The sequence below is a fragment of the Apium graveolens genome, chromosome 9 (genome assembly GCF_009905375.1).
Source record: "Apium graveolens cultivar Ventura chromosome 9, ASM990537v1, whole genome shotgun sequence".
Lineage (NCBI taxonomy): Eukaryota > Viridiplantae > Streptophyta > Magnoliopsida > Apiales > Apiaceae > Apium > Apium graveolens.
The window spans coordinates 288,339,292-288,359,355 of record NC_133655.1 but is presented as its reverse complement, the minus strand read 5'-3'; the positions used below and the strand labels follow the sequence as shown (position 1 = coordinate 288,359,355).

General features: G+C 35.2%; 2 protein-coding genes across 2 annotated transcripts; one reads left to right on the top strand and one right to left on the bottom strand.

The window, feature by feature from the left end:
- Positions 1 to 234: 234 nt before the first annotated feature.
- Positions 235 to 918, top strand: LOC141686551 (uncharacterized). The gene has a single exon (XM_074491579.1). It carries the CDS (start codon positions 235 to 237, stop codon positions 916 to 918), a length of 684 nt encoding a protein of 227 aa, XP_074347680.1.
- A 7,153-nt stretch (positions 919 to 8,071) lies between these two features.
- On the bottom strand, positions 8,072 to 10,014 carry LOC141682473 (putative membrane-associated kinase regulator 2). Its single transcript, XM_074487168.1, has 2 exons — positions 8,698 to 10,014; positions 8,072 to 8,428 (listed from the first exon to the last, which is right to left on the bottom strand). Exons 1-2 carry the CDS (start codon positions 9,896 to 9,898, stop codon positions 8,337 to 8,339), a joined length of 1,293 nt encoding a protein of 430 aa, XP_074343269.1. The 5' UTR covers positions 9,899 to 10,014; the 3' UTR covers positions 8,072 to 8,336.
- Between the last annotated feature and the right edge of the window lie 10,050 nt (positions 10,015 to 20,064).

Below are 20,064 nucleotides of genomic sequence, written 5' to 3'. Positions count from 1 at the left end.
ACACCTCATTTCAATTTGTTCCAGAAATTTTCAAACCACTACATTTACTCTTGATCCTGAAGTCTTGTTACATGACATTAGAGTTCTTTGTTATAGTCCCCTAGTCAATATTCATCGCCGTGTTAATCCCGTTTGGCTCCGACTTATAAGTTACTTATTTCATTGCGTTTCTTCAAATCCGTCACAGAGTATTTTTCTTTGGAATACTGCTTCACCATCAAAATTTGTTTAGTCATGCCAAACCATGATCAAGAAACACCTCTGGCCCCGGAGGCTCATCGGATTGCAGTGAACGTAGACGACAACGACAACAACAATCGTGCCTCTCCGCAAACTAAAGATTCTACGAAGAGGCAGAGGAGATGCCTCAAATGTTGCGGTTGTGCCACAGCAGTACTTGGAGTTCTAGGGGTAACTATTTTGATACTAATGCTGACAGTTTTTAAAGTTAAGGATCCGAAAGTGAAGCTAAATTACGTGACGATCAAAGGGTTAGAGACTACTACTGCATTAAATCTTGTGCCAAATGCAAACCTAACGATTGAGATTGAGCTGGCGATCAAGAATCCAAATGCAGCTGCTTATAAGTTCAAGAATGTTACGACAGATATTTATTATGACAATGTTCTTATCGGAGAGGCTTATAATCCTAATGGGAAGGCAAAGGCTAACAAAACATTTCGGGTGAAGGTCACTATTGATGTTATGCTCCAGACACTTTTAAGGATTCCGCGATTTTTAGGTGATCTTGCAGCCAGAGAACTGCCACTGAGTACACGGAGCAACATCAGAGGCAAGGTGGAGATCATAGAGATTATTAAAAAGACAGTTGGAGTGAAAGTGAATTGTTCATTGACAGTGAATTTGGCAGGCCAGGATTATAAAGATCTCGACTGCAAACGATCCGTTTCACTTTGAACATCGATTTTTTTGTTTACAAGAAGGATTCTGTATTAGGATCAGAGTGCAGTTGCCAATTGCCATGATCCTCTACATATTTAGATAAATGAATCCTTCTGATATCATTTGTGTTCTGATATATGTGTTCATAAGTTGCTTAATACTAATACAGTTGTTTTGTTCATTGTCATGTTTTCGAGATCTGATCAAAGCTGGTTAAATGATTAAATTCCTACTTCAGTTACGCAAAACGGCATCTTGGATTTACACCGAAATCTGATTTTGTTTAAGGGGAATTAAGAAATACGGCGGTGTTTGGATCATGAGATTCCAACACGGTTAACGATAATAATAATAAGAAGCTCAATCTCATTCCAGTTAACCGGAAAACAACATTAATGTAAACAGATGATCATCTTATACAAATTATTTCAGAAGTTGAACAGTACAAGAACTGCTAATCTTTGTAGTTTTTTTGTTCTTTTTTGAAAATTATCAGATTAACTTGGTAAACATAATTTAAGAGAAGTTTTAACTTTAAAGTTGTATAAGTGGGCTGATAAGGTCTGTTCACAAACCTACATACAGTTTAACTTTGCAGAATTGCAGAGTATCAACAGAGAAAGCCCAGAACAAAATTCTCTAACAAGTCCAACTTTAATGGACCTGTTTTGATAAGCCTGCCAACACTTGCATTTCCAATATGCCCTAATTCATCTAAAAATTGCTCATAGCACCCAACAATTAATAAATACGCTCTCAGTCCCAATTAATCTTATGTTTGACTTTTTGTGTTTAAATTACCTCGATTTTGACCGTAAATTAAACATCAATCTTTCATTATTTTGAAAAACTGAATATATGTTGTTATGCCACATTTTGGCATATCCTAATTATCTCCAAATTTCTAATATTATTAATTATTAATTCCGATTAATAATTATTATTTAATTCTCAAAATTTATCCTCTCCCTAAAACGAGGAAATAATCAATCACAATCAATTAATTACGAAAAATATCTCGAAACGATATCTTTCAAATCAAGAAAGATATCACAACGCCAAGATTAAATCAAATAGGTAATCAAGCACATTAACGAAACTTATCCCTAAAGTCTCTTAGGGATAAGCCCAATTTCATAGAACTGCGTAGGCTTGATCCAATATAAATTGGTACGCAGGCATCTTGGCAAAGGGATCCGATACAACGAGACAAATCGAGACACCTCCCAAGTCCAGCCACCCTATTTTTTATAAACCCTAACCCCTAAAATCAGCCACATTCATACGAATTATACTCTACTATTTCAGCAACCTCCGATTTCGTGTTGTTACGAAATTCCTCCAACAACATTTGGCGCTAGAAGGAGGGGTCTATTATTCGAGGAGGACGAATAATTAAAAACGGGGTTCAAGTAGCAGGGGTCTTCGTGGTGTCATGTTACGGGGTTATCACCACAATTCCACGGTGATTGGTCCGGCCGCGAAGGAATGCACGTGAAGTCCACGCGCGGATAAAAAACTAAGTCAAGGTTGTTGGCACGAAGCAAAAGCACCTGACAATCATTGAATTATCACACAAATTGATGACTGGCGAGGCATGTATATTTCGAGGAAGCAAATGAAAAAGGGAAGAAAGCTGGAGCAATCTAGTTAAACGCTAACCAAAATTGGAAAACCGAAGCTAAGTTTTTTATCTTATTTTATTTTTCTACAATTACATGAATTATATCGCATGCATGAAAATCATTTTGAATATTTTTTTTTTATAAAAAATATATCTAATGCGTGTGAGTAATATTTTATAATGCTTGTAAAATAATTGCGGAAATCTAATCTTGGACGACGCTTATATTTTTAAAAATATCGTAGGAGATATTTATTTTGAAGATTGTGAATATTTAGAAGATCGTACGAGATGCATCTTTTTTTAAAAAATATATTATGCGAGACGCATAATTTTAAAGAAAATGTTTTACGAAAAAAACATTATTTTTGAAAAGATAAATATCGCGACATTAATAAAATGACATATTTATTCTTGCGTTTGGATTGTGTTCAAAATATTTTTCATATAACGTCGCGATAATACATATATGTCCAAAAAAATATTTCAAACTTGCGAACTGAAATTGTCAAGTAGGGTAGCCTGGATAAATTATAATTCCTGTGATGCTATACACTAAGTAAAGAAGTCAGCGAGCCTCTGAATTATACAATGCCCTACTCCCTCAGGAGAACAAGGGTAAAACTTATATTATTCAAATGTCCTACCCTCGAAAGGGGAGTCTAGAAAACTCTACTTTTTTGAAGGCCCCATCAACCAAATTGGGGGCTCGAACGAAAATATATCCTTATGAGGAGTCAACGACACTTGAACAGTGTGTACGCCAATTCGGGCTATATACAAAACGCCAAGGTCCTAACTTGACAATAAAGACCGCATTGGATTTCAAAAAAAATATTACTTATACTCGCAATTTTGAAACCTTGGCAAAAATATATCCTCTATATTGGCTCTCGCATTATGCCATACTTGCATTCGCATACAGATTATGAGCACTGTAGGGCTCCATATGATTTACTGATCTACTAATTTTAATTTTTTTCCAGCGACTCAAGAAATTTGGAAGCATGAAGGATTTTTAGTTCTCCACTGCAGCAAGCTACACTGAAGAACTGGGGGCTAGTTGTTATGCCACATTTTGGCATATCCTAATTATCTCCAAATTTCTAATATTATTAATTATTAATTCCGATTAATAATTATTATTTAATTCTCAAAATTTATCCTCTCCCTGAAACGAGGAAATAATCAATCACAATCAATTAATTACGAAAAATATCTCGAAACGATATCTTTCAAATCAAGAAAGATGTCACAACGCCAAGATTAAATCAAATAAAATTGGTAATCAAACACATTAACGAAACTTATCCCTAAAGTCTCTTAGGGATAATCCCAATTTCATAGAACTGCGTAGGCTTGATCCAATATAAATTGGTACGCAGGCATCTTGGCAAAGGGATCCGATACAACGAGACAAATCGAGACACCTCCCAAGTCCAGCCACCCTATTTTTTATAAACCCTAACCCCTAAAATCAGCCACATTCATACGAATTATACTCTACTATTTCAGCAACCTCCGATTTCGTGTTGTTACGAAATTCCTCCAACAACATATGTATTAAAGTAGATTACATGTATTTTCAAATGATATAATTTTTATAATTTTTTCGATTATATACCATATGAAATTTTTGGTCAAAATTGGTTCAATTTGTTCACAAAGAGTCAAAAATGACAGATAATATTTTTAGATAATTAGGATGAAGTGAGTAAAATCCAACAATTTCCAATGAATCTGAAGTGCAACTTGGTTTTTAAAATGGAAAATCCTGCAGGTCATAAATTTTACTGAAAAGTAAGTATAAATATTTGTAGAGCTGTAAATACGTAATCAAATTCTGCAATTACAAATATGCGCACTGTGTATCTTAGTTAAAAACTCCTTCTATCTCTACTAAATTAAGTGAAATAGTACAGTGTATGAGTACATACATACTTAGTAGTGATAAATGTGCATATTTTATTTTCATACTCCCTCCGTATCAATTTATTTGTTTTTTTTATAATTAAATTGACTCAATTTTGACCATAAATTAAATATTAGTTTTTTATTATTTTAAAAAACTGAAAATGTATATTAAAATAAATTACATGTACTTTCAAATGATATACTCCCTACGTCCCTCCCAATTGTTATCGTGCACGCATTTTAAGATGAAGAGAAATTATAGTTCTTTAACTTTTTTTAAAAAAATTATTTTTCTGAATAAAAGTTTAAACATTCTATTTTTATTCAGAAAAAGAAATTTTTTAAAAAAAGTTACAGAACTATAATTTTTATTAATCTTAAAATGCGTGTTGGACACTCTTCCAGAAACGATAACAATTGAGAGGGACGGAGAGAGACAATTTTATAAATTTTTTGATTATATATATTATATGAATTTTTTGATCAAAATTGGGTAAATTTAATTACAAAAAATCAACCATAACAAAGAAACAGGGATGAACAAATAGAGGGAGTAATCGATTGCGCTTCATTCCGTTAATCGTTATATTCCTTATTAGAAATTGCTAAGACAAGAGGTAAGAAACAAATTTGCTCCAAAGCATATTCACTAAGTATCCCTTTTTCTTGTTCGGTGAACTAAAGGTGAAGATTAAAAAAGAGTTAAAGCTAATAAATCTGACACCAGGGTTTTGAAAAAGACCAAAAAGAAAATACAAAGGCAAGCTGAATAGTAGTGGTCAAAAAAGACGACAAAGTGTTGTGAAAAATAGAAATGACTGCTTAATTGAAACACCCTCTTTTTTGAGTCCCCAAAACCATCACTAGGAGACAAGGTGAATCTATATTTTTCCTACATTTCTTCAACAATTTCGATGACTTTATAAAATTTTTGGATGAATGGACATTTGAGTTGAGAGACTTGACATCAGAATGAATTGCTTATACTACTATATTCCTTACTTTCAACAAAGCAAATGCTAAATAATTTGCTGGCGGGTCAAAGGTTTACGACAAACGATTTCCGTAATATGTGCTGTTGCAAGATAATGATTATGATATGTAATGTTGACGGAGTAATTTGGTAACAACATAATTTGAGGTTTGTAGCCGGAAACAAGATCTGTGACGGTGGTTCTTTGTCGGAAATGTGAACAGTAATCGATGGATTCGATGAACAGTATTCGTCGGAAAAGATGAACAGTGTTTGGTGGTGGTGATTATTAGGGGCTGAGATTGCTTAGAGTTAGTGGTGGCTCATTAGGCTCTCGTTTCTCCCCCTTGCAATTTGTCAACATATCCCTATTTATAGGGAATCAAGCCCACGTAGTTCTTGGGGAACAAGAAACCTAATGGGCTTAGATTTCTTATCCCGAGGCCCAATGGGAAACCCACGGGAAACCGTCTTCTACTAGCTTTAGAAATGTTCGCCGACGAGTCCCAACCACAAAGGCCCAAGGCTCGTTCGCGGCTTCGAGACTTCACGGATGAGGCATCTCCTTGGCCAAAGATAACCCTACGCTACCAGCTGTTTCTCTAGACCGTGTACGCAGGTATAGCCGTAGTTCACCCCAAATGTTGGACGCATCCTTGCCCCCGATAAGGAGCCCCTACCAGATTGCAGTACAAGTGATCCCAAGCTTTTGGATGCAAATTGCAGGATACTCCAAAGTCTCACAACGAGGACACCCGTTGACTACATAGATAGAGCTCCCAAAGCACACACCAGATTTCACCCTACATCCCCAATGAGGACACCCATTGACTACAGAAGGAGACCTTCAGTCCAGGCATACCCCTGTAGGTCTCTGACCACGGACACCGTCTTTCCTGTAGATATGCTACAGGAAGAAGTTCTTCAATAGAGTTCTTGCATCAGATAAGTTAGTAATAATAATCTCCATCTTCCTTGAATCTTCCACAGAGCCCATCCAAGTAATCATGTTGAAGTCTCATCCAAGTTATATTTCTCACTTAGGGCGCGCCCTAAGGCTCACCATAGGAAAGAATTCAATCAAGAAATTTCTCACCCTTTCTTCAGCAATTGGGTGCGCCTCCTCACTATGTTTGAGGGTGCACCTCCCATGCATGGACACTTGCAACTGTCCATCAACCATTTTCATCATAGGGCGCGCCCTCTTTCCTTTTATGGAAAGATTATCTTATCTGTTCCTCAATTTTAGGTATTCCTTCTTCAATTCTGACCAATTGACACGGTTTTGACCCGAACAAGGTTTATACCAAATTTTGGGCATAACACGTAAAAACATAAATTTCATTTAACAAAAACTATACTTTGTATGTAATGTGAAAAAAGACGGACGGGATGTTACGATCTAACATACATATATATAGGTGAAAGGTTTAAGATAATCGATTTCCGTAACACGTTAGATTATCAGAAAAGGTTGTGGTACGTAAAAATATGAACCGTATAATCGTAACATAAACTCTACTTTGTACGTATCGTGAAAAAAGATGACCACGTAAACCCTATTTTATATGAACAGTGAAAAAAGAAGACCATATATTATGATTACTCCCTCTGTTTTTTCATACGTCGTTTGACTTTTTGCACACAATTCTAAGTTTTTTGACCGCATTGATAAAATAATACTTTTTTGAAATTTCCTTTTGTAAAATAAAGTTTTAGTTATATATTTTTCTTCACAAAAAAAATAAAAAATATTATTTTAACTATACAATCAAAACACTTAGAAGTTTATACATAAAAGTTAAACGTGATATAAAAAACTAACATATATTTGTTAAAGTTTAGCTCCTGGTACAAATTAGTGTCATTTTTTGTTATTATTTCCTAAGCAAGCCAAGCTTAAGTGCTTTATATTGTCCGGTCTTTTGCGGAAAAAGAGACAGATACCAAACACACCTTGTTTCCTCATTCTTTCACGTCTTCTCATCCTTTTACTTTCAAAGGATTTATGCTACGTTTATGATTCAGAACAGACTTCAGAGAAGTCTATGTTAAAGTGAACACAATATGTAGAAAGTGAGACTCTGTACACAGAAACATTTCGATTCGGTACAATTTTTTCTTAGTTTATTTCGCAACCATAAATTTGGAAACTAATGTAATATTTGAACTCCGAGATCAAAGATATCCAACCGTGCTCCAGCGGTATTGCATTTTCATGCTTAAGAAAAAGATAGATTAGAACCATTTAGATGCCTCGAGTGTTCGAAACTTGGCCTATTACAATTTACAAAGAGCCGAGTAAAAATTATTGGATTTAGTTCGACTTCCTCGAGTATTCGAAACTTGGCCTATTACAATTTACAAAAAGAGCAGAGTAAAGACAATGTTCAAATTGGATTTAGTTCGACTCCTGGTTTATACGTTTTTCAGTATTATGACCATGGACACATAATAACAGTACTCCCTCTTGTTTAGGAGGTTTAATCGTATAGTTAAAATACTTTTTTTTGAAAAAATCTTTTTTTGAATAAAAATTTTAATCTCATATTTTTATTTAAAAAAAGAATTTCTTAAAAATAATAATTCTAGTTATATGGTTAACCCTCCAAAATATGTGTGTCAAAAAGTCAAACGTCATATATTAAAAAACATACGAAGTAACTAGGAGTTACCAACTAGAATCTTTATTTCATCACATATATGTTCATAACACTAGTACTAGTAGTACACTACACTTTACTAGGAGTACCAATCTACCATAGCTATTCTACTTAAATCTACCTCTAAGGATCTCTCACTAGTCCTTATCTAAACTTTATACAAAACAACAAATCACGAGTCATAATTCAAAATGACCATTTCTAAATTTCTATCTTAACCTCCTTAATAATAATAATAATATAAAAATTAACCTCTAAATCAATGCTTATCTCCTTTCGCTTTATCCACCGAACCAGACAAATCAGCTGTCAATACATTTTCATCTCCGTTTCCTCCTTTGCCTTCCAACTCTATCAACAATACAACAAAACAAAATTATACGAAATAAACGTCCAACAAACTACAACGCAAGTACTCGTTACATACACATAACAAAATTATACGAGATAAACGTCCAACAAACTACATCGCAACCACTCGTTACAAACACATAACAAAATTAAACAAGATAAACGTCTAACAAACTGCGTCGCAAATACTCGTTACAAACACATAACAAATTATGTCGGAATTATAACAAATTTATAGTTAGAAACATCGATTGAATCGAATAATTTACCTCTAGACGCTTTGAAAGACCTTTTGCAATGCATAATAGCACTTTGAATCCCATCCTGCTGCTGCAACAACGAATCATCCCGCCGTTTCGCAACCATTACCACCGGTGTCGAATCCGCCGCAGCCGTCACAGTCGAAGACGCTGATTTACTCTTCCCCAATTGCTTCCTCACAACACGCAGCTTCCCTGGAAAACTAATCCCCTGTTTCAAACTCTTCATATTGCGCAGCTGAGTTGAATCAGCCTGACTCAATTCGCTCGCTTTCGATGCTCCTGTTCTAACTTTCATTGCTCCTGCCGGGCTAAAATGTCCCGAAAACCCTAATTTCTCTCCGTATCGCTTCGAAACACGAAAATACAACGGCTTCACCTTGTTCAAGTACTTGTTCACCGTATCTTTTGAAAACACCTTCTCCTCTTCTTCAATTATCGTCGATTTCTCCAAATTTTCCTTGGTAATTTTCGTATTCACGGCTTTCGAACTATTATCTCTCGTAAACATCGATAACACCGGGACTTCATCCACCTTAAATTTCACCGTGAAAAACTTCGTAGACTGCTTTCTCTGCTCCTTAGTCTCCTCTTTGTCCGGTTTTACAACATTTTCTTCGTTTTCACCTGTTTTCGTGCCCAATTTCGTCGATTTCTTCAATTTCAGCATCAATACTCGCAGAGATTTCGAAACAGGCTTGGAAATATTATTTGGATCATTATCAGCTTCAGGAACAAGTCTGCCTTTGAAAAACAAATCATCAGACGGAGACAACGAGATATTAGGATCAATACTATCAGCACTCGAAGCAGACGAAAGCGTAAACTTCAGCTCTGCTTCGTCTTCGCCTTCATTAACACAATCACAGTCGTCTGATTCATCATCAGACTCCTTAATATACCCCAAGCCAACAACATTATCTCTGTTCATCGCATTAACACAATCACAGTCGTCTGATTCATCATCAGACTCCTTAATATACCTCAAGCCAACAACATTATCTCTGTTCTTCGCGTTCTCGTGTTCCTCCACCGTGAACTCCATATCGAAAAACGGTCCGTCATCAGCGTGAACTTGCTCCTCAACTTCCTCACCGATTACATTACTAACAAAACCAGTAGTTGAATTAATTGGAGTAGAATCAGCTGTTGCGTTGGCTGAGGATGCGTTACTGCTTCTCCAGTACTTGAGCAAACTAAAAGCTTCCATAGTTGGGAGAGCCAGAGTAGAAGAAACAGAAACTTAGGTTTTTAAGTAGAGAAAAGAGAAAGAATGAATAGTGAATAAAGTAATTCTTACATCACAAAATACAAGTTTCTTCGATTTGTTACACGTATTTTAAGATTAATAAAATAATTTTTCTGTCTCAAAATATAAGTTTCTTAGATTTTTTAGCCGTATTTTAAGGTAAAATAAAAAGAATAACTTTATAAATCATTTTTTAATTTTCATTTTCTGAACAGAAGTATATATATTAAATTTTAATTTAAAAAAATAAATTTGGGAAAAATACACGTGGAGTTATAAATTTTATATACCTTAAAATATACGTAAAAAGTCAAAGAGAATTATATCTCGAGGAATAAAATGATAAAGAAAGAGAGAAAGTGACAGAGTTAAAAACAGTGAAGCTTTTGGTTTAATGGAGGAGCAGTGCTGGTGCAGAAATAATGAAAGGGTAGAATGGTAATTTTGTATGATAAGTTGTGCAGAATTGTCATGTGAGTGTGAAGTTGGAGCAGATGTGTCAGCTCTGTTTAGCTCTGTTGAGTAAACTTGTAAATTGTGTGTACGTGTTTTTACTGCTGGGGTAAATTGTTTTTTTACCTTGATGGTTTGCTTGTGAAATTGGTTCGAAATATCAGAAAGTTGGTTCTATTCTTTCATGGTTCTGGGATGTACAAATAGGAGTAGTTGGTGAATTGGTGTTGCGTCATCAGGTTTGTCACTTTCTATATTTCCTTCCTTTTATCGTTAAAAATCGGTTAACTCGGACGAGTAATAACCCTTATTATAAAATTCGAAAATCGTAACTAATCCGTTAAGATAGTGATTAGTAATTAATTAAAAAATTAAAAAATATTTAAAATAATTAATCAGAACAATAATCGAATTTAAGCAAGAAGAAACGAGTACTCGAAAAAATAGTAAAATAAATATTCAAAAATATGTGCATTATCAAATACTAGTACGAATTCCGAATTTGTGTGATCTATATTATATCGCACTCATTAAGCGAAATTGAGAAGTAGCACACATAATATATCATTTTTTTAATATTAAAAATATGTAAAAGAAGAAAATTTGATGTTGCAGTATATCGTATCACATTCGATAACAGAATTTCAAATTTAGATGGGCGTATCGAATTATTATGTAATGGAATTACTATTGTGCGTGGAGTTTTCAGGATGGGTGAAAGTGTAAAGATTGATAATGCCACAGTGGAGAGTCATTTTTTGAATGTTTAGTGCAATAAATGAATACTCTCTCCGTCCAGTTTCCTATTTTGACTTCTGACATTATTCATGATAAAAGATTGATTATTAATTTATATTTAATTTATAAGATCAAATATAGTTATGAGTGATTTTTTTAAATTCGTATTTATGAATATTTTAATACAATGAAGTTTTTATATTTCTAATACTAGTATGAAATTTAAGATATTAACAATTAAAATTGTGTATTAGCAAACGTGTGCAACAAAAATACGAAACGTTTTTAGGTACGGAGGGAGCAGTAGTTTAGTTCTGTAGTACCATTATTTTACTGTACCTCAGCTACAGGGATAAGGTTGATAGTTTAATTAATGAAACCGGACACGTGGCAAACATGCCCAAACCGTGTCCTACCGAGTTTAATTTGGGGTGGTTTTCGAAACCTTGACTTTGGCAAGACCAACAGTGCTGAGTAGTAACGACCTGTTTAAAATGGTTTCAAGGAAAAAAAACTGTTTATTTTTTTAATTTCCGTTTTCAAACTCGATTCAACTAGTTGCATTGCATATCTACTTGATTTTGATTGATTCCGTATATTTGTAAAAAAGATCACAAAACAATTTTTCTTTAATTTTTATTGTAATTATAATTTCCCTTTTCAAATTTCCTAAATACTTAAATGTAATCTTGTTGATCGTTAAATTTTTTGTATTAAAATGAGATATATCGTATATATATATATGTATATATTTTCACAAATTAAAACGTGACAAGCATTATTATATGATGTTATTATAGAAATTTTTTGAAGAATAATTTGAGTATGTAGCCCACAATTGTCCGCTCCCGACTATATTCCTGTAATATGTTATTCTTTTCCTTTCTTTTTAGTTATCACATTTGTAAAAAGTATACATTTTAGGAAAAGTTAAATTTTATATTTTGTTTTCATATACACCACTAATTATTGTAGTAAATGTGATATGTGTTTTAGTTATAAAGTCAAATATTGGAAGATGAATATAGAGATACAGTCAAACTTCTTTAAAATAATAGGGTCGGGATCAATAAAATATATTACTTTAAAGAGTTTATTATTTTATCGGGAGTAAAAATATACTGTATCCATTATGTTGGGACTGGAGACAAATATTATTTTAGCGAGTTTATTGTGTTATCGATTATTACTTTATTGATATTTAACTGTAAATATAAGAATACTTGATAAAAATATATTGAAATAGGAATGAGAAATATTTTTTTTAAATGACTAATAAATGAAACGGAGGGAGGAACTTGCAACTTTTGACTTGCTTGGTTTGAAGAGGAAAAGAGAGAAAACGAGAGAGTTTTTGAGGTACCTGTGTTTCGAAGTACTCCCTCTATTTTATTTTATTTGTCTCTTGACTTTTCTATATATATATTGACTGTATAGTAAAAATTATTATTTTTAAAATTTCCTTTTTATAAATAAGTTTAAGTTATATATTTTTTTTCAGGGAAAAAAAAATTTAAAAATTATTACTTTAACTATGCGGTCAAAACACTTAGAAATGAGTGTAAAAAATCAAACGGCTATTAAAATGAAACCGAGGGAGTATATACGAAAATAAAGCCCATGCCCCAGATGAATGATAATTTGCGTCGCTTTCATTTTTCATAAGTTTTTGGCAAAAGATGTCCCACATAAAATAAAATAAAATAAATCCAATCAATGATTTTGATTTGGGGACTCGAAATGATTATTGATGTGGCTATTATTGTTTGACATTTTATGTTGTCTTTTCTTCTTTACCAATAATGTAAGGTCTCTACATACTTGATGACAGATTTTTGGAGTCTAAATTAATAATTACATTGACCAAGAAATTTCTTTAGTCTTATTTTTGTTTAAATTCAAATTATTATTTTATGTTAATACACTAAAAAATCTTTTTAATACTTTATATTTTACTAGTTAAATACACTTATACAGAAGATTTAAAACTCGACATTCCATAAAGAATCGGGAAAACACCAAATCTCAACTTCATGTAAAGGGGAGCGGAGAAGATTTGAAACTCGACATCCCGTAAAAAAAGTAAGGAAGGACCGAATCTCAACATCCCGTAAAGGAGAGCGGAAGGAACGCTAGCTCAAGAGGTGATGGGCACAAAATCTTCTTATTACTATACCCTTTGTTTAACTTTTTGGTGCTCAGAAATTCAAAACTGCATTTGCTTTCCCACGTGAATGGCATTCAATTTAAGTGGATAACGCTTCATTGAATATGGTTTGGTTGCGCCAGTTTGAAGGGCTACAAGGGAGATGTACCGGTACAACCAGTAACAAAGTCCTGATTTGTTCCCGAAATCGTTTCTGAATGATGAGTTTTCGGTATATTATTGGATATCCACTCATAAATGAAATGTGACCCTAATGTGTTAATATGAATCCCACGAATTAAAAAATGACCTATGTCATTTTGGAAAAGTTTTTGGAAAATATTTTAGATACGTAGCATTGTAAAAACATGCAAAAGAAAAAACAAGACTTGTTAAGAATAACTTCAAATTAAGACTAATTGGATGCTGCAGGTTCTTCACTGTTACCAGATTAGCTAATAGCCCAAAATCTGCTTCAAGAACATTAGAATCCCCACCAACATTGAATCTAACTAGGAAAAACAAACACAAATAACTGAACTAGCTAATCCTATAAGTTAGTCTAATGCATTAGCCGAAAGAAGCAGAACCAACTGGTTTCGAGAATTCTGAACATACGAATGATCGTTACGAGAACCAGAACAAATGCAGTTCTTTGCCAAATTATAGGAGAATAATGATGATCATAATGTATGCATGAATTATTATTATGTCCCGTTTGATAGCTGGATACTGATTGCCAAGTAGTACTCTGTGGGTCGAAGAAGGGAACACCGACGCCCATCTCTGTTACCATGTCGAGTAACCAGCTCATCTAAAATCTTAAGGTGTATGAGAATTGTCCTTTCCAGGCTAAGAAGCACCTCAAGAATATATTATCAGAAGTGTTGTTTCCTGACATATTAATACTGGATTCAGTTATATAAAAATGGAGCTGCATTAGACTTAGATCCCGGTGAATTCAGTTTACTACAATATGACCATAACGATACTAATCCTTAGCATTGTGACGATCTTCTCTCAACTCATTTCACGAGCTCATTGCAACTACCTGCCAATTCATTATTGTATGACATTCAAGTCTGAATCACAAACAGATTTATTGACTGAGTTATATACTAATAATGTACCCTGGGATTGTATTTGTAGCGATGTGCAACCATATGCAAGAATCTATCCAATCATCAGGACTGACTATCGTGATACATGTCACCCCAAAACCATTGCCATATGATCATCTGCACAGCGCCAAATAGGCAAACTACCTTAATTATCGACAACAGTCATAATGCCATTTAAACCTAGCTCATTTTTACGACAACTAGCTTTCTGAGCTTGAGGAAGAGTCGGAAGTGCTGAGAAACTCACTAACAAGTATAGCAACATAGAGGCAAGTGTATAAAGAATTTAACAAGTTTAGGCCAAGACCACAGTTAACAAAACAAAACATGCAGGTAAACAAAATCAGTAACTGAAATAACGAAGAGAGAAAGAAAGATGTACCCGAAACCATAGCTTTCAACAGTGACTGAAATAAAGGTTTACAGATACAAAATGCCAAGAAAATAATCACAGCTGAGTCACCAGGCCTTGCTCGAAGTCCTGGCTGCTCTTGAAGAGATTATTGCCCCCTACCTGCTGCGTTTGGGATGTGCGCAATATCTCCACCAGGATAAAACAGCTCGGAGTTTATGTTAACAGCAGCAACAAAACCTCCACTTCGACCAGCACCTCAGTCGCCGGAAAATATCAGCACTTCAGGACTTATGGGAGAGAAATGCAGAGAGGTTGAAGAGAAGAGATGAGAATGTAGTGTATTGTATTCATTCAGTTTAGCCTCTATTTATAGGAGAGGAAAAATGAAACTGTCCACACACTTAATGTCTGAATTAAACTGCTCCATTAATGAAAAAATCAAAACTGATCAGATTTTGAATTCATAAATGAAAAAATCAAAACTGAACAGCTTTTGAATTTAAATTATTTGTAACAGCTTTTCACATTAACACCCACATTATTATCAGAACTTAAGTTAAGTTCTGATTCGACTCATCAGTACTTAAGTTCTGATTCTGATATCAGAACTTGTTAAGTTCTGATTTTATTCATCAGTCCTTAAGTTCTGATTCTTATATCAGAACTTGTTACAGATCATATTATTTGCAGGTTCAATATATTTAGACTACTTAGCCTATTTCAGAACCCAGCCCAATAATCCAATCACCGATAAATAAATTCGAATTAAAATAATTCTCAAATAAATAAAATCCTCGCCCAGGTCGCCTCGCGTACGCGAGACGCCGAGACATTCGCCCAAATCGCCCTTCGACCCGACCCGGTCCGGTCCGGTGCGTGGCGGGGCGCGCGTGTGTGTGTGTGTGCGCGTGAAGCACACAACAACACAATGGACCATCACACACCTTAGTAGTTGTATACTACTCATGTGGGTAATACCATATAAAGCACACAACCCCCTTTATTTATTTCAATGTGGGACAAACATTCTCAAATTTTCTAAGCTTTTCCAAGCTACTTTCAACTCTCATTTCATATGGATTTCATTAAGAAAATTCTTAAAACCATACATGAAAATTTAAGTTCAAATATCATTGAACAATTTCCAATCATTAGATTTTAGGATTAACATCAATAACATAATTAAATTAAGCTCTAAAATCCTAATTTTCTAACAATCCCCCACAAATCCATACAGAAATGTGATCAATTTCCCATCATGACTTGTTTTTCAGAGTCGGTACCCTTCCGGGTTTGAACCCTCCTAATTCCTCTACTTCAATGGCTATCGGACTCAGATGGAATGTTTCACCTTGAATCTTAATCCATTTAGTATAACCATATTCCATAGACGACGACAAGTCAAAGGTTATGGTGCCAATCTACGGCTTTGAGACATTAATGGTCATGTCTCGATCCTGTTCGTCGAATGCTTCAAGGATTAACCCTATCCTCTAATTGCGACCACACAATTACATTCGCTTAGCTGGGCATCTCCAGAGATATACTGCCTCTATCTCGTCAAATGACTTGATCCCATTCAGAGTTTCAACACTCTTGCTTTTCTGGCAGTGTCAGTACCTTCTAGGTTTACAGGGGATAGATTCAGATACTGTAGTATCATCTATGTAGCAAAGGTACTACCAACTCATCCTTACAGCTTGTTATTACCCATTGAATACACTTCAAGGGATCTCCTCTCATGTGTATTGGGTTCCCACTGTTGATGAATTATGATGGGTTGACAATCCCATCCCCAACCTTGACTTAAGGACCACTGCAGGTTCCAGTCCTTTAGTAAGAGGATCAGCTATATTATTCTGAGTTCCTATGAACTCTATAGCTATGATCCTATCAGTCACTAAACCCCTTATAGACTTGAGTCTAACTTGGATGTGTCTCTTAGTTTTAGCATTATGCTTTTTACTGCTAATCTTATCGATAGTTGTTCGACTATCACAGTGAATAGCAATAGCAGGAAGCGGTCTGCTTACTACAGGTATTGCAGACATAAGTCCGTGTAACCATTCAGCCTCCGTCCCTGTGGCATCAAGTGCACACAACTCAGCCTCAAAAGTAGACCGAGTAACAATAGTCTGTCTGCTTGACTTCCAGGATATTGCTCCACCAGCCAAGGTGAACACGTATCCAGTCACTCCATTGGAACCAGACTTCTTAGCTATCCAACTTGCATCACTGTACCCTTCAAGCACACCGGGAAATCTCCTGTAGTGTAAACTAAGGTACATTGTGCCTTTTAGATATCTAAGTACTCTATCAAGAGCATCCCAATGAGTTCTGTTTGGACAGCTTGTATATCTCGCCAATTTAGACACAGAATATGAAATATCTGGTCTAGTACAGTTAGCAAGATACTGCAAGCTCCCAATAATCTGAGAATACCTTAACTGAGACACAGGCACTCCTGAAGTATTCTTGACAAGGGCAACTGTCGAATCATAAGGTGTACTAGCGATTCTACACTGTGAATAACCATATTTCTCAAGTATAGATTTCTCTATATAATGAGATTGAGTCAAGGTTATTCCTTCAGTGGACTGAATCAATTTGATTCCAAGAATCACACTTGCCTCACCCATATCCTTCATTTCAAAATGCCTTTTCAAGAATTCTTTAGTCTCGTTAATAATCTCAATATTGGTTCCAAACAATAAAATATCATCCACATATAGGCACAAGATAACACACTCATTACCTTTAACTTTAGTGTAGACACACTTATCACTTTCATTAATCTTATAACTGAAAGGCAATATAGTTTCATCAAACTTTTTATGCCAATCTCTGAGAGCTTGTTTCAAGCCATAGATGGACTTGATCAACTTACATACTTTCCTTTCATTGCCTGATGCAACAAATCCATCAGGCTGATCCATATAAATCTCTTCCTCAAGTTCACCATGAAGAAAAGCCGTCTTTACATCCATCTGATGAATGATAAGACCATGGACTGAAGCCAATGCTATAAGCATTCGGATTGTTACCATTCTTGCAACCGGAGAGTATGTATCAAAATAATCAATTCCTTCCTTTTGCTTAAAACCCTTAGCTACCAGTCTAGCTTTGTACTTATCTATTGAGCCGTCAGGGTTTAACTTCCTTTTAAAGACCCATTTGCACCCAATAGTAGAACACCCAGGAGGGAGATCAACCAACTCCCATGTTCCACTGGAAACAATAGAGTCAATTTCACTCTTGACAGCGCCCTTCCAGTGCCTTGACTCAGAAGAATCCATAGCTTGCCGGAAAGTTAAAGGTTCGTCCTCGATATTGTAAGTGATGAAATCACCTCCAAAATCCTTGACTATTTTTGCACGCTTACTTCTCCTTGGTTCCTCTAATTCCTTAGGAATAGAGCTACTACTAGGTTCCGCCCCCACATTTGTCATCTTTTCCACATGATCAGGAATAGAACTTGATGTGTGAGTAGGATCTTCCTCAGAAGTCTTTTCAGGTATTCCAGTCTTCATAGGGTAGACATCCTCAAAGAATGTCGCATCTCGAAATTCAACTATCGTGTTTGCCACTATACCATCTATGTCAGATTTTAACACTAAAAATCTCATAGCTGTAGTGGTTTCAAGATAGCCCAGAAAGATACAGTCAACAGTCTTTGGACCTAGTTTCTTTCTCTTGTGTTCAGGAACAAGCACCTTAGCAAGGCACCCCCACACACGAAGATACTTAAGACTAGTCATCCTGCCTTTCCATAACTCCAAGGGTGTTTTATCCATGTGTTTCAGAGGGACTCTATTCAAAATATGGCAAGCCGTATTTAGAGCCTCTCCCCACATGTATTTAGGCAACCCGGAGTTAATAAGCATACTATTAATCATATCTTTAAATGTTCTGTTCTTTCGCTCAGCAACCCCATTAGACTCAGGTGTGTATGGTGGAGTAACTTCATGAACTATACCATTGTTTGCACAAAATTCATTAAAAGCATTACTCGTATACTCACCACCTCTATCAGATCTCAATCTTTTAAGTAACTTACTAGTTTGTTTTTCTACTTCAGTTTTATATATAATGAATTTACTAAGTGCTTCATCCTTATGTCTAAGTAAATAAACATAACAATATCTACTACTATCATCTATAAAAGTAATGAAGTATCTAAACTGGTCCTTGGTCAACACACCACCAAATTCACAAATATCAGTGTGTACTAAATCTAACAAGTCTGAATCCCTAACAACGTTATGAAAAGGTTTCCTTATCTGTTTAGCAGACACACATACTTGACATTTAGAATTCTTTTCTATGGTATATTTTGGAATCAACTCTAAGTTCATCATGTTCTTAAGAGCACCAAAGTTTAAATGACCTAGTCTAGCATGCCATATATTTGAGGATTCAATACAGTTAACAGTAGGAATAATATTATTATTCAAACTTCCCAAAACGGGATCCGCATTAATAACAAATAAACCATTTGACAAGTAACCCTTGCCAAAGAATGTACCAGTGTGAATAAGAACTACTTTATTACACTTGAACGAAATTTCAAAACCACTAGAAACTAAACAGCTTCCACTTATTATATTTCTACGCATGTTGGGAACATGATGCACTCTCGTCAGAGATAGAATACGTCCTGAAGGGAACTTCAGATCCACGTTTCCAACTCCATGTACTTGAGCAACACTAGCATTCCCCATCTTCACAGTCAGGCTATGACTCTGTTGATAAGATACAAATAAACTAATATCAGCACAAATATGTACATTAGCTCCAGTATCTATCAACCATTCATTTGACAGATAGGTAGAAAATATCACAGGGTTGTAGGATACATACCGGTCAACGTTGGTTTCAGAAGCCGTAGCCTCACCAACAACCATGTTCACTACAGGCCCACTTGCGGTTCCAAGCACAACATTTGCTTGTGCTACCTCGGTTTTCTTCGCTTTCTTCGTAGGGCAGTCCTTACTCCAGTGCCCAACCTGCCCACAAGACCAGCATGGTTTGTTTGCCTTGGGTTTCTTGGCCTTGTCCTTGTCACTCTTAGGTTTATTACTATTAGCTTTCTTAGCAAAAGCCTTCCTCTTTTGTCCTACAGTTGCTATGTTTACCTTCGAGGTACCGTGTTCAGTTGGCATCACATGTCCCTGTTTGGACTTGTGTTGTTCTTGCACCGAGATGTCCAGCATAAGGTTGGTCCAGGTGATCTCTCCTTTCTGTCTTTTCAGGGAGAGAGAGAACTCTTCCCAAGACTTAGGGAGCTTTTCAATCACACTCATCACCTTGAACT